At 41.7% G+C, this 25,459-nt stretch overlaps 1 protein-coding gene across 4 annotated transcripts in view; it reads left to right on the top strand.

Annotated features, from left to right (window-relative positions):
* The first annotated feature begins 1,519 nt into the window (after nucleotides 1–1,519).
* Nucleotides 1,520–25,459, top strand: part of TRMT1L (tRNA methyltransferase 1L) — a 28,456-nt gene continuing 4,516 nt past the window's right edge. Inside the window, exons 1-12 of one of the 4 annotated variants that reach the window (XM_083147532.1) lie at nucleotides 1,520–1,706; nucleotides 2,268–2,452; nucleotides 7,809–7,907; nucleotides 11,555–11,617; nucleotides 11,973–12,086; nucleotides 13,053–13,114; nucleotides 15,774–15,906; nucleotides 16,939–17,050; nucleotides 19,957–20,036; nucleotides 22,391–22,643; nucleotides 22,729–22,941; nucleotides 24,958–25,148. In XM_083147532.1, coding sequence (XP_083003658.1) covers nucleotides 2,380–2,452; nucleotides 7,809–7,907; nucleotides 11,555–11,617; nucleotides 11,973–12,086; nucleotides 13,053–13,114; nucleotides 15,774–15,906; nucleotides 16,939–17,050; nucleotides 19,957–20,036; nucleotides 22,391–22,643; nucleotides 22,729–22,941; nucleotides 24,958–25,148 — 1,393 coding nt within the window. In that variant the 5' untranslated portion in view covers nucleotides 1,520–1,706; nucleotides 2,268–2,379. Of the gene's footprint in view, nucleotides 1,858–2,267; nucleotides 2,453–7,808; nucleotides 7,908–11,554; nucleotides 11,618–11,972; nucleotides 12,087–13,052; nucleotides 13,115–15,773; nucleotides 15,907–16,938; nucleotides 17,051–19,956; nucleotides 20,037–22,390; nucleotides 22,644–22,728; nucleotides 22,942–24,957; nucleotides 25,149–25,459 lie in introns of all 4 variants that reach the window. The other 3 variants (XM_083147533.1, XM_083147531.1, XM_083147534.1) reach the window with 3 other exon arrangements.

Here is a 25,459-nt window from a genome sequence, read left to right on the forward strand (position 1 = left end):
ATCATGTGTGGGGCATATGTATAATGGAGCAACATGGTGTGGGGCATATATATAATGGGCATCACAGTGTGGGGCATATGTATAATGGGCATCATGTGTGGGGCATATGTATAAGGAGCATCAAGGTGTGGCATATGGTATAATTTGTAATGGGTGTGTGACGTGTACCAGGGATTATGGTGTAAATTTTTGGCGCGCATTGTCCCTGTTTGAGCCCTGGCATAACTCGTAATGGGCATTATGGCCTCTGGTGCGCACTGTCACTGTTGTCCTTTATTGAAAAATTGTTGAGCCCTGGCATAATGTGTAATAGGCACTATGGCATGTGGTCTAATATGGATGTGTGACGTGCAATAGGCATTATGGTGTAAATTTTTGGTGTTCATTTTTTCCCTATTTTTTTTTTAAATTGTCCACTCATGGCATAACGTGTAATGGGCATCACAGGTGTGCCATAAAGTATATTGGGCATCAGTGTGTGGCTTAACATGTAATGGGCATTACCGTGTGCGAAATCAAGAATAGATTTGAAGCAAACGTAAAATAAAAAAAAACCATAAGGCGTGTCAATGGGTGAGCTGTGGGTGTGTCAAGGGGTGGGTCACTGTCCGGGAATTAGGGATGGCCATCGGCAGATCCCCCATCGATGGTTGCCATTGATGGCTTCTAGAGCAGGAACTATCAATGGATACAAACCATTCTACCTCACACCATTGATGGTTCCTGCCAGCGCATGCGCAGAGCAATGGGAAGGGTCGCTGCACGCAGCCTGCTCAGCCGGGATCTGCACACATGCGCAGAAGAAACTTTAGCCATCAATCCAGTTTAGGTTTATTTTGCGCATGCGCGCACCTTCAGACGGGGCGGGCCGCCCGCAGCGATGCCGCTGGATGCAATGACGGTGCGCACGCGCCCACAACTTTTACCATCGGAAGCCATCCATCGATGGCATAAAGCTATTCGACCAGCCGCTATCGATGCCCAAAACATCGAGCACTAGGTCCCAACCATCGATGTTTTGGGAACATCGATAGTCGATGGCCATCCCTACCGGGAATCGCTGAACACAAAGGTGGTAACCCTAGGTGTGGACCATACGAGAAAGCTGTAATCCAACCCTGATAGCTTTCACCAGGCTATCACACGTGCACCTCCCCCCAGACATGCACCCCACGGACCGGACCAGACACATTACAAGCTCCGGACCGGAATACAATTTGTTAGTCCGGTCAGGCGTTCCGGGGTCCGGTTTTCTCTTAATACAGGTGATGCCAATCCTGTATTAAGAGGGAAGTCCAGGTAGAGAGCATTACCACCACCACCACCACCAGTATGCACACTGACATTTATTGATGCTTTTCCACTGTAATCTGAGAGGCGTCTCCGTGTGGTAACACCGGCAGGCACCGTTCTACATTACAGCGAAACCAGCTGTGAGAAGTGAGAACTCAAAGCTTTGCCAGTCCGCTTCCGCTAGCGATCATCACGCCGCTCCACAGAGCATATGACTACAGCTCCCATAATTCCCCGGCAGCAGCATGGCTTGCGCTCAGCTTCCTGTATCATCACTCTCAGCCAATAACAGCTATTTTCTGAGCCCCGCCTCCTGCCGCCATTTACCAATGCCACCATCGTGTGCCGTGTGAATGACAGTTAACAGTGAGCAGCAGCCGCCTGGGACTGCAGCATTAGAGCAGCACAACAAGGCAAGCGGACAGCTTGCAAGCGGACAGCATCGGTCTGACAGGGAAACGGCCTACTGCTCGCGTTACGGGCGGCACTATCCCGCGCTTGTACGCGGTTACCCAGAGGTCTGCCTCACACTCCGGAGCTGCTATAGGGACACACAGTATCTAAGTATGGGACCGTAGGGATGAGTGATTTACCAGGGTGTCTATTTACTAAGTCCTGGATAGAGAAAGAAAGTACCTGCCAACAAGCCCCCAACTATCATTTGACAACTGCCTATAACGTTACAGTTAGGGGCTTTATTGTACTTTATCCCTATCCTCTTTATTGTTCTCCGAGGCTTAGCAATTATTAGGCCCCCTTTACTAATGCTCAGCCTATACAATGCCTACATTTTTTTTTTTTTTTTGTAGAGTTATTGCTGCAGTCCTGTCCTCTTCCTGTCTCAGATCTACTTCAAACCATTATCTCTTTTCTAAATGCATACACTGACCAATATCTATCTACTTTCCTTGCAGGATTCTGAAAGTTTATATACTATCATTTTACTATGTATGATATCTATCCTTTCTTTTCAGGGATTCTGAATCACCAGAAAGAGATGCAGCACCAGCTTTAATGATACCCCTGTGGTACCCGTACTGTACTCAGATGACCCTGTCCACAGATTTTCTCCAGTCTATTTAAGTTATGGAGTTGAACACAGAAGAACCAGGCTTTGTGATGGAGGTATCCATGGAGGATAATGGAACTGTTCTACACCGTAAGCTTTAAAAAAAAAAAAAAAAAAAAAAAAAATTACTATTGTCCTCTTATAGTAATAATCAGTCTATTTAATTGGGTAAAGTCCCAGATTGGAACTGCTCATTCATTAGTTCCCCAGGTGAATACTCCGGTGCTGGTCTAATGGAGCCCACTATTGAGGTACAAACCATTTGTCCAGTGCTAATCCATGGACACGGTATTCTGTGGCATCAATAGGTTTCCAGTCAAAGCTTATTACTGCAGGGACGTAACTAGGGGTGCTAGGGGGTCCCATGGCCCAAGTGCTGGAAGTGATGCCCATATGTCAGTGTGGGGGAGTGACTGAGCAGAACCAAATTGCTGCCTTGTCTGTGGTGATGAAAATTCTAGTTTCAGCCTTGATTACAAAAAAAAAAGGGTGCTAAAATAACATTTGACAGTCTCTATGAAGATGAACGCACATCGACATGGTTAAAAAGTTGGCACAGGTAAAAACTGTATATATGTAACTAGAGCAGTGTTTCTCAAAGTGTCCTGGGGCCTATAACAGTTCATGATTTATAGATGACCGCTCTGACTTTTGAATGTGTTCATTATGCTAGTTGTACATTATACAATTATCTGGGTAATCACCTAATATCGATTAATCGCTCAGATCATTTTTTGTGTACTGTAAGTGCATGACCAATCTGAAAATATTGATCAGTCAGACATGTTGCATCATTCCCCATGTCTGTCTCATGCGATATTTATAAAGTTTAAAGTCTTCCACATTGTGCCATTTCCTGTGTTCCTTTACTGCGGAGAAAAGGGTTAATACCCCTTCCCAGCAAAGGAGTCCAGGTTACATGAGGTCATATGCTCTGAGATCTCAAAATATATGCCCATTATATGTTGTGTCGGACGAAATGTTTGTTGGTGTGACAGGCATTTTATCTGACCATGTATGACCAGCAAAAGTAAGAAAATCATCTGTGCTTTAGCTTAGTGGTCCGGAAATCATGAACTTGGCAGTGGTCCTGAGGGCAGAGTTTAAGACACTGACTCTAAACTATATTGTAACATTTTTGAATTCTAAATCTTAAAATAAAATATCCTTTTATAAAACTGGACAAAAAACAAGGTGAAGACTGATTCCTCCACTGGCGCTCTGTATAGGATGGTACCTTCCTTAAAATGGAGGTACGATCCTCTTCTCCCAAATATATACGATCACTGCAGTATAAGTATAAATACCATACATCCCATTGTCATAAACAGCGATCCTCTTCTCCGCCTCTGTATACTCAATTTCTGTGTTAGATAAACTTCGTCCAACTCAAATCGAAGGATAGGCACAAGAATTTAGCGTGCTCCCCCCAAAAAGGAATTAGGAGAAATGGCACAAATAGTGTAATACCATTTAATACATATAACACATTTAAAATACAGAAGTGGGACATAAACAATGCGGATGGTAAATGGAAGATTGGCCTGTTACCCGTATGCGTGGAGAACTTGGATGGCAATCCAGTCCTCAAAGTTGGCATAAGAGGATGACGGTGAGCCCGGGATTTCGACCGTCAAACGTCCACAGCAATAGGCACAGAGTCCAAATGGTCCATAAACGCTATCCCCATACAAAAAGGGTAACCCAGCTCCAAGCGCTTTCGACCTCCACTGAGGTCTTTTTCAAGAAGAGTGCTGGGAAACTCTATACTCCGGGTTTATATAGTACAAGTGTCCAATCAGAGCATAATATGGTGTGATTGACACGTCCCTGTGCCAATCAGAACTGAATTCTAGTTTTACCTGAACAAGTGTCCAATCAGAGCATAATATGGTGTGATTGACACGTCCCTGTGCCAATCAGAACTGAATTCTAGTTTTACCTGAACAAGTGTCCAATCAGAACATAATATGGTGTGATTGACACGTCCCTGTGCCAATCAGAACTGAATTCTAGTTTTACCTGAACAAGTGTCCAATCAGAGCATAATATGGTGTGATTGACACGTCCCTGTGCCAATCAGAACTGAATTCTAGTTTTACCTGAACAAGTGTCCAATCAGAGCATAATATGGTGTGATTGACACGTCCCTGTGCCAATCAGAACTGAATTCTAGTTTTACCTGAACAAGTGTCCAATCAGAGCATAATATGGTGTGATTGACACGTCCCTGTGCCAATCAGAACTGAATTCGAGTTTTACCTGAACAAAGAATAAGTCCAAACAGACGCTAAAGTCCAGGATGTGCGGTAAATGCCGCGACTTCCGGTCCGCGGTAGTAAGTATCCAGTGACGATACCGGAAGTACGTGGTCCGGCGTGTGACGTCATATCCGGGAATGGTGTTATGCTTCCGGATATTCGTGGTGTCAGCGGCCATCTTGGTGCACCTCCGGGAATAGTGTTTAACTTCCGGATATTCATAGTATTAGCGGCCATCTTGGTGCACCTCTGAAACGTTATAGATGGGCTGGAATTCATATGAACGTCTCATAGTGTGCTAAAAATCCGGAATCACTGAAAATTATATACATATTGGGTATAAGTAAAATTTCATATATGCATAAAGTATTTAACCATAACAATATAAAAATTGGGGATTTTAAAATAGACAATATAAAAATAGCAGATATAAAAATAGACCATAAGAATTATAAAACAGGTAATGTGCAGGAATACAGGATTCGGAGGGTTGTAAATAACACTATAAAAACCATTTTACCTCGAAGTCTAAATTAAGACCATTGGGTTTTAAAGTGTTAAAATTATAAATACATTTCATCTCCTCCTGTGCCAACCTAGTGGGCAAATTTCTGTTCCTAATGTCTGCACAAACTTGTTTAATACAGAAAAAACGGGAAATGGCTCCAATGGAGGAGTTATGTTTAACCCTAAAGTGCTGTGAAAGTGAATGGGATTCTAGACCTTTTTTAATATTATTCAAATGTTCGTTAAGACGGACTTTAAAGGGTCTGCTGGTCCGTCCAACATAAAAGAGTCCACATGTGCATTCGATGGCATATACAACGTTTTTGCTGTTACATGTTAAAAATTGATCTATGACATGATAAAATCCATTGATCTCGACTCTCTCATATTTAGTGATCCCATTATTTTTAACTGCCTTGCAACCATTGCAACCCCCGCACCTGTGGAAACCCTTGGTGGCAATGGTTCCCCTAGGTTTATTGGTTATCAAGGCACTTCGCACAATCTTATTTCTTATATTTGGGGCTTTTCTATAAATAAAATTCGGGCGGTCGGGTAGAATTGACCCCAAGATCGGATCCTTCTTTAATACCCCCCAATTTTTCTTAAAAGATCTCTCTATATTTTTGTGTTGGGCGCTATAGCCAGTAATGAAGGCCCATTTTAAAAATGCGGCCTTCATCCTCTTATGCCAACTTTGAGGACTGGATTGCCATCCAAGTTCTCCACGCATACGGGTAACAGGCCAATCTTCCATTTACCATCCGCATTGTTTATGTCCCACTTCTGTATTTTAAATGTGTTATATGTATTAAATGGTATTACACTATTTGTGCCATTTCTCCTAATTCCTTTTTGGGGGGAGCACGCTAAATTCTTGTGCCTATCCTTCGATTTGAGTTGGACGAAGTTTATCTAACACAGAAATTGAGTATACAGAGGCGGAGAAGAGGATCGCTGTTTATGACAATGGGATGTATGGTATTTATACTTATACTGCAGTGATCGTATATATTTGGGAGAAGAGGATCGTACCTCCATTTTAAGGAAGGTACCATCCTATACAGAGCGCCAGTGGAGGAATCAGTCTTCACCTTGTTTTTTGTCCATGATACTTGTGGTGTTTGGGTCACCACACTTTTAGATTGAACTCTCCACAGGCTGCTAAGCGCACACTACCATTGACTTTTTTCTTCTTTTTTTCATACCTTTTATAAAACTGTTGCCTTTATTAAAGTGATGTTCTAAAGTTTATGAAGAACTAGTGACATCACTAGAGTCACTGCCCTATTAGTATTCATAAGAACTGACTTTTATTTGTGAGACTCTGCTGCACAGTGAATTGAAAAGTTGTGCTCCTTGGAGAGCAGAGCTTGAGGCTAGGCAAATACACTTCTGATGTATGGACTACCAGTACGGGAACCTTTCAAGAATGCATTCTGTCCCCTTCCTTTTCTCACTATACACTAATGATTATACATCAAGTGGTCAATCTCTAAAACGTCTTAAATTTGGCACGTTAATCGGTCTAATTAAGGATGGTGATGAATCGGCCTATAGGAAGGAAGTAGCGTAGTCGGCCACTTGGTGCAGGGGCAATAACCTTAACCACCTGAAAAACGATTGAGATAAGGTTTGATTTCAGACCATTGTCTCTCCTCACTATGGAGGGTAATGTGGTATCGGTGGTGAAGTCTTTCAGATTTCTGGGTTCTACCATCTCCCAATATCTAAGATGGAAGCCTAACACTGGTACCATTGTGAAGAAAGCTCAGCATAGTTCATTCTGCGTCAACTCAGGAAGTTTAAACTGCCGCACAAACTCCTGATCACCTTCTAGACCGTTATTATTCACCTCAATTGTGTGTAGCCTACTCTTGTCCACCCAGGACAGTAGTAAAGGTGCCCATACACATTACAATTATATATATAATATCACATCTCGGTTTTGCGATGAGATCTAGTACAAAAAGTATGTGCTGTACATACTTTCTGTACTAGACCTCATCGCAAAACGGAGATACGATGAGATGCGATATTGTATATAATAATTGTAACGTGTTTGGGCACCTTAAGCTACAAAGAGTAGTTAGGACAGCGGCAAAAATCATGGTGTCAAATATCCCTTGTTATTGATGTCTGTGTCGAGAATGATCAGTCTCATAATGAGCAGTGATGATCATTAATGATCATGTCAACCCTGCCTATGAGCTGTTTCAGCTGCTGCCACCCATATTTTACAAATATATGTGTGTGTGTGTACAGAAGGAGGCCACTCTCCAGACTGAAATGTTGACCCCTGATGTGGCAGCGTAATTAAATAAAGAGCATTTTGTGAGTTTCAGTCTGGAGAGTGGTCTCCTTCTTCTGTACCCACGTTTATATTGGATATTTTTTTTAAACAAAGGGATGTTTTGAGTGAACACCCCTCACGAGGGCACCGGGTATCTAAGATTGAAAGGAGTCGAGTGCCGGCGCAGGTTAAATGGAAACCAATTCCGTGTGCATCTTTCAATTCCGTGTGCATCTTTATCAAACTTGGCAAAAATAAAATTCTGATACTTATATGCTAAATCGCAATAGATGCCTTTAGTGTATGTAGTGTCGACATTCTAGTTTAGCCTCTTCCTCTTGTCTTGTCTTATTTAGATCTGATTACTGGTTTCTTCTTGTTTCAGAAGAACCTACAGTGGGAGATCTATTATGCAAAACAGAGCCCATCACTGAGGATGGAGACAAAAACACCTCTAAAGTTCCTGTAGAGTTGGAGGGTCCAGGTTAGTGAAATCATTGTTTACATATGATCTGGAAGTGCAGTAATAAGAGTACATAGGGGCAGGTTCCATTAAGTGTGAGATACTACTTCTGTATAGAGTTCTGACCATTACAGTATCAACCCTCTGAGTGAGATTTTCCTGGCTGGAAATCCTGCAGTGCATTCACCAAGTTTGTTGTTAATAGAAGTCCCCCAATTGTGTGATCTCCTGATGTGTCTGCCCAGGTAATTTATCACTACTGGCCTTCCTGGATTCAAAATGTATGCCCTGGGAAGCCACCTGGTTCTTGGTTTTAGCAAGAGTAGTTCTGCAAGTCCTGTGACAGTAGATTGAATTGCTTCTGTTTTTTTTTTTTTTTACTTAAACCTATTCCTTATTCAGAGACCAGGAAGGTTCCTTTTTAGATATATTCTGAACCTAAAATGTTCTATTGCGGATTTGTCTTTCAATCTGGGACTGACACCAATGCCTCCAGAGATTTACCTTCTATTCATCATCCCTTTCAGATTGGAGGCCTGTCCACTGTACAGAAGGTGTTCACAACAATCATGTAGTGTTTTTTTCCCCCTTATCTGATGTATTCAGTACCAGTTAGAGCAGTGATAGCTAACCTGAACACTCTAGCTGTTGTTGAACTACACATCCCAGCATGCCCTGCTACAGTTTTAGTATTTGGCCATGCTAAAACTGATGCTGGGATCTGTAGTTCAACAACAGCTGGCGTGTCAAGGTGAGCCATCACTGAGTTTGAGTATTTGAACCCAGATGAGTAAACCTGCTCATAACTGCTGTAAGTGGATGACTCTTATGAGGAACAGCTGTCAAGATCTAGCCGGGCAATGATTTTGCTGTACATAAATGGCCGTAAGCAACCAAGGTGTACTTGATTGCCATGATTATGATAAAGTATAGCATGAACATGTGTCGGTGAGAACACTATGTCCTGCAGCTGTTTTTATTTCATGTATTAAGCCTTGGAGAGAGCAAAAGTGGCGATAAGAAGCACCAACCAATCAGCTCCTATTATTTTTCAAACATCCTATAACATGGCAGTTAGGAGTAGATTGGCTAATGCATAAGCTATTTATATAGTACAGTGATGGCTAACCTTGACACTCCAGTTGTTGTTGAATTACACCTCTTATCATGCCCTGCTTCGGTTTTACTATTTGCCCATGCTAAAACTAATACAGGTCATGCTGGGATGTGTAGTTCAACAACAGCTGGAGTGTAAAGGTTAGCCATCACCGATATAGAATCTCTGGACATCAAATACATGTTATTTGATACAGAAGGGTGACCCAACTGGAAGATCTACTGATCAAAACCTGAACATTATGTGATGTTTTATTTTTCATTTTTTTTTTCTGGAAACAGATCAATTACTAATACTATTTTCAGACCGCAAATGCCGTGTCGCACACGGGATTAGGACACGGGTCCCATCCCCAGAGCAACACGGCAATGCGGTCTGAAAGTTCCGACACGGCATATTGCCGAGTCGGTGACTTCACATGGGGCGGTGCTGGGCGGCGGCACGTCATCAGGGTCTCGGGAGGAGGCAGTACTTGGAGCTGACAGTGCTGCCTCCTCCATACTGTGAAAGGGACACGGGTCGCTCGACCCAGGCACCCGTTCACACTGCACTTGACACGGGTCATAGCCGTGTTCAACCCTGGTCATTACCAGGGTTGAACACCCGTGTTGCTCGACCCGTGGTGGCCTTTTCAGACCGCACCGTGACCCGTGTTTAGGCCCCGTGAACACGGCAATAAGCCGTGTTCGGAGTGCGGTCTGAAAGCGGTATAATAGTCCAACTTGACTCCTGAGCAGGAAGTCAACTTTTTGTCTATGATAACTTTACTTTTCGTCATCAGTACTTTTAAACCACCCATTTATGTAAACTTACATTGTTGCCATTGAACACATGTCTCATTTACAGTATATTTTAGACTAGGAATGTAAGGAGGGGACAGCTGATGTGTCCTTTTTATTATTTTTGCATCCTAGTTGTACATTCTATTATTACATTTGTTTTGTGCACATAGATACTTTTTTTTTTTTTTTTTTCTTCCTGTATGGAGTAAAATTGTTTTACAAGTTCCTCTTTCGGAGGAGTTGAGTCTTCTATTACCAATGTACCTGGTATCTGAATGTGGTATGCTTTGCCGATTTTTTTTTTTTTTTTTTTTTTTTTTTAGTATAAAACTAAGCATGTGATGGTGCTAAATGGGATTGCTATATGGGGTTTCATCTGATCTGATATTTTCCATTTCCCAGACATGGAAGTGTTTTTTTGTGCAGTCAGGGCTGCTAAGGGGACAGGAGGTGGGAGGGTGTAGCAGGTACAGCGGGAGAGGAATGGCTCTGCCATCGGCCACTGTCTCCAAGGCCTAGCACACATGGTTTGCTGGGCTGCACACATCCCTTCCTGTGCGGTGACAGAAGGGGAGAAATGATCAATGCCCTTTCCCATCTGAAATTGACTTTGATTTGTGGTGCTTGCCAAACCCAAGCGGTTCCTCTTTCCTGCCTGGGGTGTCGCTCTCCGTTCTGGTGTCTTTATTACGTTGTGGCCCTTATCTCAGTACAGAGCTGACTGTGCTAGAAGCACCAAAGCAGACAGCGACACTCCAGGCAGGAAAGAGGAACTGCACCGCTTTTTAAAGGTTCAAGGTGCTAGAATGAACATTAAAATACTTCTTGTCTATTTTCCCACAGCGGTGTGACAACACCTACTGTTATTAGACCAGTGGTAATGGGCCTGTCACAGCGCTATAAAACTTTGTGTGCATTAATGTAGGGTAGACCTTATGTACTAAAATTATTAATAGAAAGCATTGTGTTTTATGTCTAAGGGGGGAAAACAGACTAGAGTACACAATTCAGGCAAATTGTTCATACACTTAGCAGAGCTCATGCGTTATCCTTGAATTCAAATACGTTTCTTTGATCACATATAGGGATATTTAATGTGTTTTCTCTTTTGGGTCACACACACATAGAACATTACAAGCCATGAAAGTGGTATTCGTCAACTGTGAGCTGCACAAATTATGGCCATGGCCCAGGCTTTGCTGAGAATGCACACCATTCTTGCGTTCTTTGGATTTAGAGAGGGTCTATCCTGTGATTGGAAACAAGGTAGAGCAGGAGAATACAGGCCTAGGGAGGTTAACAGAAAGGAACCACCCTCACCGATGCCGTCTTCTGGCAGTAATAGGCCAAGGCAGTGGTTCCCAAACTGTGTGCCTAGGCACCCTGGGGTGCCTTAGGATGCTTGCAAGGGTGCCTTGGGCTTCGGGTTCATGACCAAAACAACAAATAATTTTATGCTCAAAGTGATAGGCAAAACCACGGTGGCTGCCAATCCTAAAAGGTATGAACAATTAGAACCACAGAAATGTTGCTCACCACATAACGGAACCGAAGGTTGACAGTTAAGCACAATTATAAGAAACTTTTTGTCTAGGGGTGCCTTGAACAAATGCTGATATTTTAGGGCGCCTTGTCTCAAGAAAGTTTGGGAGCCACTGGGCCAAGGGTTACCTTTGTCTGACCTGGAATACCACCAGTAGCGTGTGAAAGCTATATTGTCCTATTACATTCAGTTTACTGATGCCAATTACAAATGTCCTTTCTTCCAGGAAAGCACATTTCTATTCAGAAAGAATTGTCTCATCTGGAAGGTTTAGTTGAGCAAAGTGATGGTAAGTTAACAAGTGGTTTTGTTTCTAATGGCCATTTTAATAAATATGGTTACCCATATATAATGAGTTTTCTTCTTCAGAATAATTTACATTGATGTTAGAATGAAACAAATAACTTCCCATTGTACAATCCACTTCTATTACATCTGCCTTCCATTAATCCATTTATGTGCAGTTTGAAACCTCTACACACTTAACACCACAGGAGTATTAGCTACTGAGGTGGAAAGAGAAGTTTATTCATAAAGCTTCTTCCCACCATTATGGAAATGTATATATTTGCATAGTATTTACAATATATTTGTTTTTGCATATGTATGGGTATTTTGTTTATTTTTATTTTTTATATATACAGGCCAGAAGAATCCCTGTCCCCTATGTCCAGTAGAACTGTTCAGGGCCTGTCACATCAATAAGCTTCATAGACACCTGCAGAACTTCCACTGGAAAGTTTCTGTTGATTTTGAAGGTTTGACTTTTTTGCTATTAATTGTGTTCATCAAATGTCTTTTCAGTGTTCATGTTTTCTTGTTACACTTATGGCTTTACTGACCAATTTAGGACCCAGACTTTAAATACAGGAGTTAAATACAGGAGTAAAAAGTAAGTTGCTTCTCCTTCATTGGGTTTGGCAGTGGGGTACATTTCTGAAACCACTATTTTAGAGACCTAAATAGTCATACACCAGCAAGTATTTGTTAGTTTGAAATTTGGAAATGCTATCGTACCTTTATCTTATTTTGGGTGAATGACACACAGACCAATTTGTACTTGAAATCAGGTGAAAGACTATTACATGATTCACTTGGTGCCTGAAACGTAAAAAGAAATGAATGACTTCTGCTGCTGGTGGTGGAAGATTATTTAAAAAAAAAAAAGTTATTAATAAAAAGACAGTGTCAATTCTCTCAACTATAATGTATGTAGGGGCTGATTCAGAGGTGGACGCTATAGCACTGCTGCTGTGTGAAATTATGCTAAAGCTGCAGGAGCCATTTTTAAATTACTGCCGGTGTTTCTGATTTGCTGCTGTGTCCGAGCATGTAGCATTGGACCTCTGCGTGACCTTACCCAAGATGTCTGGTCACATCAATTATCTTGGGGCCAGTGAAGCTGTGACCACTGGCTTGGGCACATTAAAAAAAAAAAAAACGTTCCAACATTCCACCATTTTCCAGAATTCTCATGGTCTTCACTCTAATGCCAGCAGAATGTCTGTCATGATCTGGCTTTTAGGGCAGTGAGCGATGGCGCAGAGCTGTGTACTGTATGTGCAGTGCTGCCCTTGCTCACATTCACAACCATCAGCCCATTACAAAAATCATCGGCATAGCGCCCACTCTGAATCAACCACTTGTAAGATTGGCCACTATGTATATTTTTTATTTATTTTTTTAGCAGCTAAATGTTCACAAACTTTTTTTTTTGCTATTAGGTTACAAAATGTGCATATGTTGCTTACCCTGCCGACAGAACACAACACAAAATGAAACTGAGGTATTTAATTTCATAAGGCCAATTTTTCCCCATGTACTATGTAAAAAGAACAGTTCAGTTCTAATGTGTATTGTTATCTCTAATAAATGTGCTGTATCTTGTATATAACCTAACCATTAACCATTGTAATAAAGAGCTTTCTTTATCCACTTTTTCCAAAAAGTTTATTTAAAACTCTGCCACATCCTTTTAATTTCCCCAGTGCAAATACACAGCTGTCGATTTCCTTCATGATCCTTGCCCGTTTGCGTTCTGCATGTTGGCAAATCGGCAGGCGGGATTCAGTTTCCCGTCTGCAGATCAGCAAAAAGGTGGCTTGTCCGCATAAACAGCTGTGGATTGTCGATCTGCGTCCAGGATCGCAAAATCCACGCCCATTAGCGTCAGAATGGGCCCGACCACTTCTATAGTATCGATCTGCCATGATCCCTCTTCAATGCTGTCGGTAAAGAACGCATTGAATAGGGCCCGCCGCTATTTCCCCCGTCGGGAATAGTGGCAGAGGATTGCATACCCCCCCCCCACTGTGTTGTCAACTCTTAACATATGCAGTAACATGTTACATCTCTGCTGAGGTACGGTGAAGGAAGGATGTGTAAAGTATTGTACATGCTGGGTAATATAGTGCCCATTTGATCGGGTCGGCAAGTGTGCACACCCGATATACCTGTGAACGATGTCATTCAGACAAATTTCATTGACTGTGCAGTATAACTGATGGCTAATATATGATCGCATCTGGCAGTGTGTACGGGCATATTCAAAAACAAGGTTTGGGGAACCCCATGCGCTTTAAAGATGAATTTTGCCTCTTTTTAGGAAAAATGACTTCGATGCCCAGCCATCTACTCCAATACCAATGTGTGTGGACGATCAGTCAGAGGCCAGAAAACTTCTACTCTCGCATGTGGACAGACACTTCTGTCTCGCATGCACGTAATGGTTTCTTTTAAACTGGACGTCTTTCTCATACATATACTCTGACACGCTAACACTTACTTTCTAATTCAGTCACGCGTTCCCGTAACAGGTTATTTTCCACCACAGGATCCTTATGTTCAAGAAACTGCTTTATTCACACACGTTTAAATCACAAAGGGCTGTATGTACATGAGAAACAGTACAAAGTAGGCAGACCGGAAAGCGGGACCCCAGGGCAGTGTAGATGATCCGGCGGCCAGACGCTACCGCTGATACACAATCCTAGACGCAGATCTCCTGTCCTCTTTTCGTGCAGACTGTCTTGGTGAAAAGACAGAAAACGCTAATCAACGCGTTTCGGAACAGATGTTCCTTCCTCAAGATCTGCCGTGATGTCTCCTGGACTCCTTTTTTACAGGTAATTCCTTCATCACGTGACTCTTTTCAGGCCAATGAGAGGAAACCTATGGCCTGGCTTTATTTCATTATTCTTATGCATGATGATACAAGTTAAAACAATAATATATAACATTTTTACAGGCTAGTAACAAAATCTCCATAGGGGTATACAATGTAATAAAAATACATCCAATATAGATTAAATATATATATAAATAAATACATTTGTTGAAAAGCTCATGTCAAAGTGTAAAGCCAGGCATGGGATATAAAAGGAGAGCGAATATATCCCATGCCTGGCTTTACACTTTGACATGAGGCCTGAAAAGAGTCACGTGATGAAGGAATTGAGGAAGGAACATCTGCTCCGAAACACTTTTTTTTTTTTTTTTTTTTTTTTTTTTAATTTAGCAGCAGTTTTGGTTAAGGATAGTCAGTCCTTACTAAATAACATAGGAAAAGCAAAAAAGAAGAAAACTGCGCTTTGAGGAACAATTTACCAACAGTATGATGTATAAATTATTTTATTTCTAATAAAACATCACATTACACACTTTAAAATATCAACAATGTTTAATAAATCATTGAATAAAACCTCACAAAATGGTGCAGTCCCTTAAATAAAAAATGCGTTTTGGATAAAGGGAATAGCGCCCCTCTTATCTTCCTTGATAAGGATCCTGTTCCTATTGGGCTCAAATTGATGTGGCAGAGAAGCTTTGATTGAGCAGTATTGATGTGACACTCACGTATATTGGGGTGATTGTTGCTGTGTGCTTGCAGTAGATGGAAGTGTCCCCTTTGGAGTGTAATGAAGGTCTCGTCCTTAGTAAGATGGCTTCAATCTGGCCCAAGCAAGGACAGAGTCCACAAATTGAGTCCTGGTTCAGGTATCCAAATGGAGGTGGTGATTTGTAGTCCCAATGTGATAAAGGAAGGCTTGAAGAGGGGTGCTTAGCAACTGACGTGTTTAGTTGAGGGTCTCAGCTTTTTCAAAACCGAGATAGTTTCTGGAGACCATAAAGTCCATTCAGGATGGAGGGACCACTCGCTGAAGTAAATGTCCTGCCTGCTGAAAGTCTGCTTTCCAATTTTGGACTATCTGGAAATAGACTTCAGTCAAGGCAGAATAAACTGTTTCTCAGAGGAGAATGTGTATCGTTTCTTGTACTACCTTCATGCTTGATGTAGGTGACTCTGGTCGCATTTTCTGTCTGAACATTCGCTGCAGGTGGTGGAGGAAGGGCCTTGCCTGATAAAAACCACATAATTTTTTTTTTTTTTTTTATTAAAATGTGTTTTCATGGGTGGTTACTAATGACTAAATTTTGTCTTGCAGTTGCCTGGTAAACAGAGTGCTCATTACCATTGTATTATCTGCTCAGCAATTGTGGCCCGCAGAAGAACAGACATGATGAGACACATTAAGCGCCATGTTGACAAAGGGGAAACCCAAGTCAAACCATCCTCTGGTAAGTGGTTCCAGGATTAAAGGTATTCTTTCTTTAATCCAGGGCAAATGGCTTAACTACTACCCCTCCGCCCACCCAATTATATTCTCTCGCAAAAATGACACATCTACCGACACCCACCCCCCATTTTGATGCTAAGCATGATTTTCTGCTAATAAACTAGTCACAGGGCCTTTCTTCAGCAGCCATGTGCGACCCCCTACAAATAGACATTTCTTTCTCAGTCACAGAGAGTTGGGTACCTATGACAGTAATGCTAGTGACTACTTCATCTCTCTCCATGATCCCTGCTAATCTTTCGTAGCTGCACATAGGGGTAGATGTGTGGAGAGGTTTGCCAGGAGAGAAGTAGCCCATTTAATCAATGGCTACATATAATGTTACAGAATGCACTTGATAAATGTTACTTCAAAGCCAACTTCTCCACTGTACCACATTTTTTTTCATTGCTCCATACAATTCCTCCTTAGTCTCTAACATCTATGGCTCTGTTGCTAGCCAGTCACTTATTGGTGTAACTGGCTGGCAGCAGAGCCAGTGTTGCCTACAGTAGTGAAAGTACAGACTCTTGAATCCGTTCTGCTATATTCTGCACTTCTTTCGTTTCCACATTCAATTTTCTAAAGCCCAGGGTAGGGCTTTATAGAAGTAGTGGCACAGTACATTGGAACATTTCATGAACATTTTTATTGCATATTAGACTGTGCGCAATTGTGTGTATAGATATAGATAGAAGGAAAAAAGAGCATACACACCTGGGCTTCTCTTCAAACTGTCTGTAGCAGAATTTGTTGTTTATTGCTCAGAGCATTAGTACAGAGGTCAAGGTTTCAGCCCCATACATGTAGCCTTCCTCAGGACCCCACAAGTGCAACACAAGAACAAGTGGGGTCCTGAGGAAGGCTACCTGTATGTGGCCAAAACATTGACTTTGTTTGTACTAAATGCTGTGAGCAATAAAAACAAATTATTTATGAAAAATACTACTTCCCTTTTTGTTTTTAACCTATTTTTTTTTTTTTTTTCACACAGGTAGTCCTGGAGTTATTTTACAGGAATTAAATGTTGAAGTTCGAGTTCTTCCCAATTTCAATACTCCACTTATATCAGAAACTTTTTTTAATCCAGTAATGAAAACAAACCGGTAAATCAAAATTAAGAATTAATGGTTCAATTTGATCATATTGTAGTTTTGCTTTTTTTTTTTTTAGTGAAGAATCATCCAAATTCAGCAATTAAACAGGGTGTGATGATTTATAACTGAAGTGTAAATTGTATTGTAACTGGAATTTATTATTACATTTTATTTATAAGGTGTTTTTTTGCAGCGCCGGGCAAAGGGCATACAATAGATTAGTACAAGAAGACAGAACTTAACATTACAGTAAATAACAAAATCGAGTACAGGTGCCAAATATCACCACAATTCATTACGCACTACAGCTTCTTAGATGTAAGAAGGCGAAAACTGTAAGTGAAATGTGAGAAGAGGGCCTAACAATCTAGTAGGAAGGGGCAACCGACAGATGACATGAGGTGCAAGCAAGCGGGAGGTAGTCTGAATTCAGGATGTAAGCAAATCTGAGATGATCAAGGCAGGGGGTTGTTGAAGGCAGCAGAGTTCTAGAAGTATTCGCAGAGAGAAGTGGCCCTTGGATTTGGCCGAAAGCAGGTCATTGGTTATCACTAGAGCAGTCTCAGTGAAGTAAAGTAAGTGAAAGATTGTAGGGGATCAAGTATAGAGTTGTCGGTGAGACAGCTGTAAACCAACCGTTCAAGTAGTTTGGAGGCGAATAGGAGAGATGGGGGCGGTAGCTAGTGTGTGTGTGTGTTTTTTTTTTTTTTTAGAATAGGTGAGATGAGACCAGAGCATGTTCAAATGGTGAGGGAATGATGCCAGTAGAGAGTGATGGTTGGAGTAGCCAGTGGGGGAGAGGGATCATAGGAAACAGGAGGGGGTCCAAGGAGCCAGTTGAGCTGGGAGAGGATTGTATGAGGGATTGGACTTCCTTGTCTGTAGTTGGCGGAAGGAGGACAGCGTGGCATAGTTTGAGGGGAAAGGTGATGGGAGGGCAGCAGAGGGGGGATGGGAGAAGATATTGTGTCTGTTTACCTCAATTTTGGAGATGAAGGAGGCGGCAAAGTCTGTGATAGTGAGGACGGATGGTAGGGGAGAAGGAGAGTGTTGAAGGTTTCAAGGAGACTGGAGGACTGTGAAGAAATGAGTTATTGGAAAAGTGATTGCTTGGCAAGGGAGAGAAGAGCTGTAGGAGGAGAGAATAAACATGAAATGAAGGAAGGCCGCCAGAGTGAGACGTCCTCAAAGTGTGAACATTTTTTATAACCATTTTATTAATTTGGTGTGCTGAGGTTGGGATTTAGAACTGTGGAGGGAGTCAGAAGAGAGGGGAGCATTGGAGTAAAGAGCAGAGGTAAGGGAAGAGTTATAGAAGGGGGCTGCCCGGTTGGAGCAGGTCATGGTAGAGTGAGAAAAGTCTAGAGGGAGGACAACAGTGAGGTGGAGAGGCTGGAAATTGCGTCTGGTGATGGTGGTTCTGGACATGGAGGGGAGAGGGGAAGATTCGGGTAAAAGAAAACCTGGGATCCAGTTGATAATCATGCAGTATGGTTCAGAATAAAGACAGAGACCTACTCATCCCATACTAAAACAAAGGTGATATAATTTAGGAAGGCTGATTTTTGTAGAGATGAGAAAATGTGTAAGTGATGCTTGGCAGAGTGGAGGAATTAGGAGTGCAGTACAAGTGGGGAAAAATTCAAAAGTGCAACACTAAAGGCAACAGCAGTTTGTATCAAAAGGGTTAGGAAAAGCACAAGGAAAAATCCAGTATGGTTTGCGAATTAAGTAACCAGTATTGTGAAAGCAAAAAACATGAGCTTTTTATGGAAATCTAAGCAGACACACAAATATTAAGATAGAGATGTAACTTGTTAGATAGAAGGAGAATAGGAAGGTATTCAGATGTGAAATGCACACGCTGAGGAGAAATTGGCCCAGTCAGTGGATAAAGGAGGCAAAACTAATTTTTCGGTATATAAGTGAAAGTGGATAAATCAATGGGGCCAGATGGTATACATCCAAGGATTCCTAAATCTCAGGAATCTTAAGATGATTGTACTCAAATCAGAATCAACTTTGTTGGCCATGTATACTTGCGCATACTAGGAATTTGACTTGGATTGCTGTGCAACAGGCAGTTGGGTACAGTTAAACAGTGACAGATATGCGAACACATACAGGTATAGGCTAGAAGTACCCTGGGGGATATAGACACAGGGAACACATACCTGCCAAGCTGCACAGTGCCTAGGCAGCCATCAGTGGCGCCACTGGTCATTGCAGCAGCCAGGTAGGTAACCGTATGAGCAAAGACAACACGGTTACAACAAAGACAGTACAGTTATCACACAGGAGATATGGGGTTACATATGGCTGAGTGCACAGTTCCGTTTTCGGCACCATCTTCAAGGGCTCAACAGCAAACTTCCTGGTGAAGGGGGGGGGGGGAGGGGGAGAGAGAGAAGTCAGTCAGTGAGGCCGGGGAGAGTTGGGGGGGGTGCCTGGTCCAGGTGTTCTCATGGCAAAGATGAGTTGAGGCCACATGATGTTGCTGTGTTTTGTGGTTACAATGCAGTCCTTCAGAAGTAATGTTGGTTTGTTGTTTGCCTTCTGGTTTCCTTCGGTTTAACACCGGTATAACGCTGCTATTAATTTAAATCTGACCCTTTATAACTAGAACCTTCAGACGCTAGACCCCTGACGTCCCAAGGTATAATCAAATCTGATACTCATTAGCCCGACTGTCACCAACATAGTATTGCGACTAAATGCTGAGAGCCTGGCACTTGATCTAAAAAAACATAACTATACAATTTGAAATAAATGCAAGCAAACAAACACAAAACAAATTTAATCATTGATGAACTAGAACAAAAAAAAGGGGCAAAAACAGACACAACCTAAACCATATAATCGAGAGCTGTGTGTATTCTATTCTTTTCTGTTCACGTGTCCCTGTTTTATTACAGACAGCTCATCTTTTGTGCCCTGGCAGTGCTGGCCACAGATCGGGAGCCTCTTGAATGTCTGGATGCTTTTAGTTCCACAGGTATGGATGTGAGCTATTTTAAAATACTTTTGCTTCATTTGCTTTTACATGTAAAAGAGGACATATCCATCCTATGCACTTATTTTTAATGCTAGCATGCTTTCTAGTATATTCATCAATAAGTTTACATACCTTTTAATGACCAGTACTCTAAAATACAAGTTGGACCATATAAAAGTAAGGTCTTTGCGGGTAGTGTTGGTGTTAGTAGAATACTAACATACACCTTTCAGACCGCACTCTTTACCCAGTATTTTGAAGTGTTTTTTTTTTTTTTACCATTTCAAAGCGGTAATATGTGCAGTCTGAAAGGTGCAGAATGAATTTAAACTGCTTTCACACCGCAAAAACGGCATTGACCCGGTAATTTAAAACGTTTTTAAAAATGGGTCAGACAGCCTTATCCCATATCACACTGCATATCTTAAACGGTATATTACCTGTTTTAAGTGCAGTCTGAAAGGGGTATTAATGCCGTTTTGTCCCATCAACTTACACGGACACTGAAACGGGCAGGACCCTGCTTTTTAACCGTTTTGAATTACCGGTTTTCTTGAACCGGTAAATTCAAAACGGACCTTTCACACCGCACATATTACTGTTTTCGAACTGTTAAAACTGGCATTTTACCCAGTATTAAGTGTGGTCTGAAAGGTGTATGACTGGTCCTATAAAACGGTAATAAAGCAGTGTTTTACCCATTTCAGACTTTCATCCACTGCTTTCTATGGGTTTAAATGGGTTCAATGTTGTGAAGGGACAAAAACTGCATTGAAATACCATTTAAAGATATGCGGTGTGAAAGGGGTTTTAGCTGTCTGATCCGTTTAGAAGAGTTTAAAAATACCGGGTCCATGCCGTGTTTGCTGTGTGAAAGCAGCATTATTTAGTATTTTATTTGTTTTGCTTCTAGTGCCATTTAAGCCACCCCAATGTCCAACTGTAATTTAACTGAAATATGTTAGGCAATTGAGCATCTTTGTAAATTTAAATTAGAGATTGGCACTTCACACAGGTGGTTTGGAAGTTTGTAAAGATATTCTTTGAGATCATCTATTGCAGTCTGTATAAAGAATAGGAGTTTCCAGAAGTATAATGAAATCTTTAGATAATCCAGAATTTAGGGGCAGCCATAGAGAACATACCAAAAATTGGCATTTTTTTCATTGGTGGTTTCTGAGGATTCTGACCGTCGGGATGCAGTTTGCAACCCCTTACAACACCTCCTGTAAATATTGTGAGCTTAATAGTATGGTGAAATTCAATAGACCATGTTGGCAGAGGCGGTTGGGAGTTGACCACAGATGATGGAATTAGTCCTGTGTATGTTTTACTGCAGGCATTCCCAACCACGGTCCTCAAGGCACACCAACAGTGCAGGTTTTGTAGATATCCAGGCTTGAGCACAGGTGACTTAATTAGTATCTAAGGGATTCTGATTAAACCATCTGTGCTGAAGCCTGGATATCACTAAAACCTGCACTGTTGGTGTGCCTTGAGGACCGTGGTTGGGAATGCCTGTTTTACTGTCTTAAAACACTTGAATTTGATCCTAGAGCCAACCTTCTCTATATGTGGGTGATAGTAATTGAGGCTTAATGCTAAAACATATCCATGCAAAGTTCGTCCTTGAAGGAACACAAGACTGGTCTAATCCACACAGATATGGACATAGGGAATATACCTGGCAATTGCACTCAAGGAGATTGTGAACCCCTCTATCAAGGCTCTTACCACCAGCCAGCAGTACTATCTTACTAGTAAGACTAACATTTTTAGGACACTGTTCAGGGCACTGCACTGTACAAACAGACAATTCCCAACAATAGAGATGCAGTATGTGCTTTCAGTATTTCACAATGAAGAAAACCCTTTGAGTGCCAACATCTCTGTGAAAGATGTGCAAAATACCAGCGTCGCTCACATTTTATAATACAAATTTAAGAATATTTTTTTTCTATTTCCTATGTAAGGTAAACCTTGCAGGTCTTTATAATGAATACAGATGTTTGATATATTTTATTTATTGCTCTTCCGTAGAATTATCCTCCTCTTATATAGTGAGTATTACACAGCAATTGGTGGCTTCAATGTTGTACCACACAAACACATTAGCACGGGCACATAATCTAGTAGTATGTTTTGGATTTGGAGGAAACTTGTTTGCATGGAGGAAACCCAGTCAAATACATAAAGCCATACAAACTTTGGCCAGAATTGAACCCATGGTCCCAGCAGGGTGAGGCAGCAATGATCACTATTATACATAGAAATGAAATATTAAAATTCTGATCCATTTATAGTCTCCCATATTAGGATTACAGAACTACTAGAATTTCTGTTGTCTCTTGCAGGCATAATGGGATTACAATGGGCAAAGAACCTCAGGAACTCTGTGCACGTCACCGTAAATGATATCAGTGACAGCTCGATAGCGATGATCCAGGAAAATTGTCAACTGAACAAAATGAAGGCAGTAGTGAAAAGCAAGGAGGAGACTGAAATGGACACTGACCTAACAGCAGTGGATGATGAATTTCTGGGCACGATAGACGTTACACAGATGGACGCCAACATCTTAATGCACATGCAGGCCTTTGATTTTATGTAATCAAAATGACATATTGCACGCTTACTAACTCTTTGTGTAGTTGGTTCCCTAAATATCTGTTTTGCTGCTATCTTTTTTCAGACACTTGGATCCCTTTGGCACATCTGTCAACTATTTGGACGCAGCATTTCGAAATATCCGAAACCTGGGTATTTTATCTGTGACCTCAACGGACACTGGATCTTTGTACGCCAAGACTGTACATGTTACGAAGCGTCACTATGGCTGCAACATCATTAGAACTGAGTACTTCAAGGAGCTGGCGGCTCGAATAGTCCTGTCTGCAATAGCCAGGTATCCTCTTCTGGATATTTTACTGTTTTATATACACTATGTATGGCTAAAATGATGGAACCACCTCATTGCTAACAGGCACATATCGAGCATGTAGCTTCTATAGTTCCGCATTAGCAGAGGAATGGTTCTAGTTGATCCTACTTTTCCAGCACTTAAATTCATCAAACTTTTACTCTGCTAGAGCTGCACAAGTCAACTGTTGTAGCTGTTTTGGTAACATAGAAACATCTAGGTGCAACAACAGCTCTGTGGTGAGGTAGTGAGTGACAAGCTGACAAAATGGACCTTGTTGTTATTATTATCAATTTCTTATATAGCGCGCACATATTCTGCAGCGCTTTACATGGAATATTTGAACATTCACATCCGTCCCTGCCCCAGTGGAGCTTACAGTCTATATTCCCTACCACATGTACACGCACACAGACATTCTAGGGTTAATTTTGTTTAGAGCCAATTAGCCTACCAGTATATTTTTGGATTGTGGGAGGAAACCGGAGTACCCGGAGGAAACCCATGCAAGTACGGGGAGAATATACAAACTCCGCATAGTTAGAGCCATGGTGGGAATTGAACCCATGACCTCAGCGCTGTGAGGCAGTAATGCTAACCATTACACCATCCGTACTGACCGCCAATTGCAGTTGTGCACTAAAATTATGTTCTCTGCTGCAACACTTATGCTAAAGTACCAAATTTGTTTGGAAGCGGTGTCAGGACAAGAAATATTTTGGTGCTTCATAGATTAGTTTCCTGGCCTGAGCAGCTGTACAGAAGCCACTGAGCCAAATGTCGGCTGGAATGATATGAAGTGAAAGCTTATCAAAAGTGAAGTCTCACTTTAGCATCTGATGCTCTGACAGATGAATCAATGTGAAGTGTCAGAAAAGCTATTGCTGCTCAAATGTATACTGCCACCTGTAAAATGATTTGAGGCTGTTTGGTGTGGGCCATTCATCTTCAAGCACAGTGAAATACTACAGAGTGCAGTGACTTAAGCTCGCCATACATCTACAGATTAATTGTCCGATCTGGCTGGTTGGAACAAAAACCTGGTAAGATCGGAATCACAGTTTTTGGCAGTTTTCCAGTATTTCGAAGCAAAAGGTCAACTGTCATTTGCTCTCATCCATTACCAGGTTTTTGTTCCAACCAGCCAGATCGGACTATAAATCTGTAGATGTATGGGCAGCTTTACAGTAATCTAGAGCACTGTGTGCTTCCAACTGTGTGGTGACAGTTTTGGTGTCTCAGCATTACAGTGCCACTGTGCACAGTGATATTCTCAAAAACATTTCTGTTTGCTATTAAAGAACTTAATTGGTCTGAGCAGAGCCCTGACATCAGCACCATTAAACATGTTTGTGATTAAATGGAATGCTGACTCTGGTTCAGACCACAACATATAAGTGCCAATGGGGCAGATGTATTAAGCCTTAACAAGAGATAAATGCAAGGGTGATAAGGAGAGAAATGTCCAGCCAATCAGCTCCTTACTGACTTTTTTCAAACACAGGCTGTAACATGGCAGTTAGCAGGTGATTGGCTGGTTGTTTATCTCTCATTATCACCCTTGCATTTCTCTCTTGTTAAGGCTTAATACATCTGCACCATTGGCCCTTATGTTGTGGTCTGAACCACAGACACTGGGGCAGATGTATTAAGCATTAACAAGAGATAAATACAAGGGTGATAAGGAGAGATAAACATCCAGCCAATCAGCTCCTTTCTGACTTTTTTCAAACGCAGCCTGTAACATGGCAGTTAGCAGGTGATTGGCTGGACGTTTATCTCTCCTTATCACCCTTGCATTTATCTCTTGTTAAGGCTTAGTACATTTGCCCCATTGTCACTAATGCCATGTTCCGACAGTATGTAAGTGCTACACTTTCCCAGAGGCGTTGACTGTTAAGTCCTATCCACATATTTCTGGATGACATCCTTTTGGCCATATAGCATTTGATTATTTGTACATGTACCAATTCAAAGTATTATTTTTTTTACTATTACTAGGGCGGCTGCACGGTGTAATAAAGGCATTGAGGTTCTACTCTCTGTGGCTCTAGAACACTTTGTCTTGGTCATTGTCCGGGTATTGAGGGGACCTTCTCTTGCTGATGAGAGTACAAAGATGATCAATAACCTAATTCATTGCCATTGGTGTGAGGAAAGGATCTTCCAGAAAGAAGGCAATATGGTTGAAGGTAAATGATAAATTGGTTTAAAATAAATAGCTAAGGATATTTATGTAGTTCTATATGGGCATTTTTAATTAACCCTAAAGACTGGGGTCTGGGTGGGGATAGAGGAGGGAGGAGCCTGCAGCAGTAAAGTTTCTTAAAGTGCCACTCCTCCAGTACACCTACTCTATCCCCATATGTGGTGACTGCAGTGGCCCCTGCTGCATGTAGGTGAAATAGGTCTTTCTACAAGGATATATTGTTCACATCTCAGATGATTTAGAGTTAGTAACACTCAACGGGGGCTGTCATTCTGCCATATGTTGGGGAGGGCA

Source organism: Crinia signifera, chromosome 6 (assembly GCF_055691185.1).
Source record: "Crinia signifera chromosome 6, ASM5569118v1, whole genome shotgun sequence".
In the NCBI taxonomy this organism is placed as follows: Eukaryota; Metazoa; Chordata; class Amphibia; order Anura; family Myobatrachidae; genus Crinia; species Crinia signifera.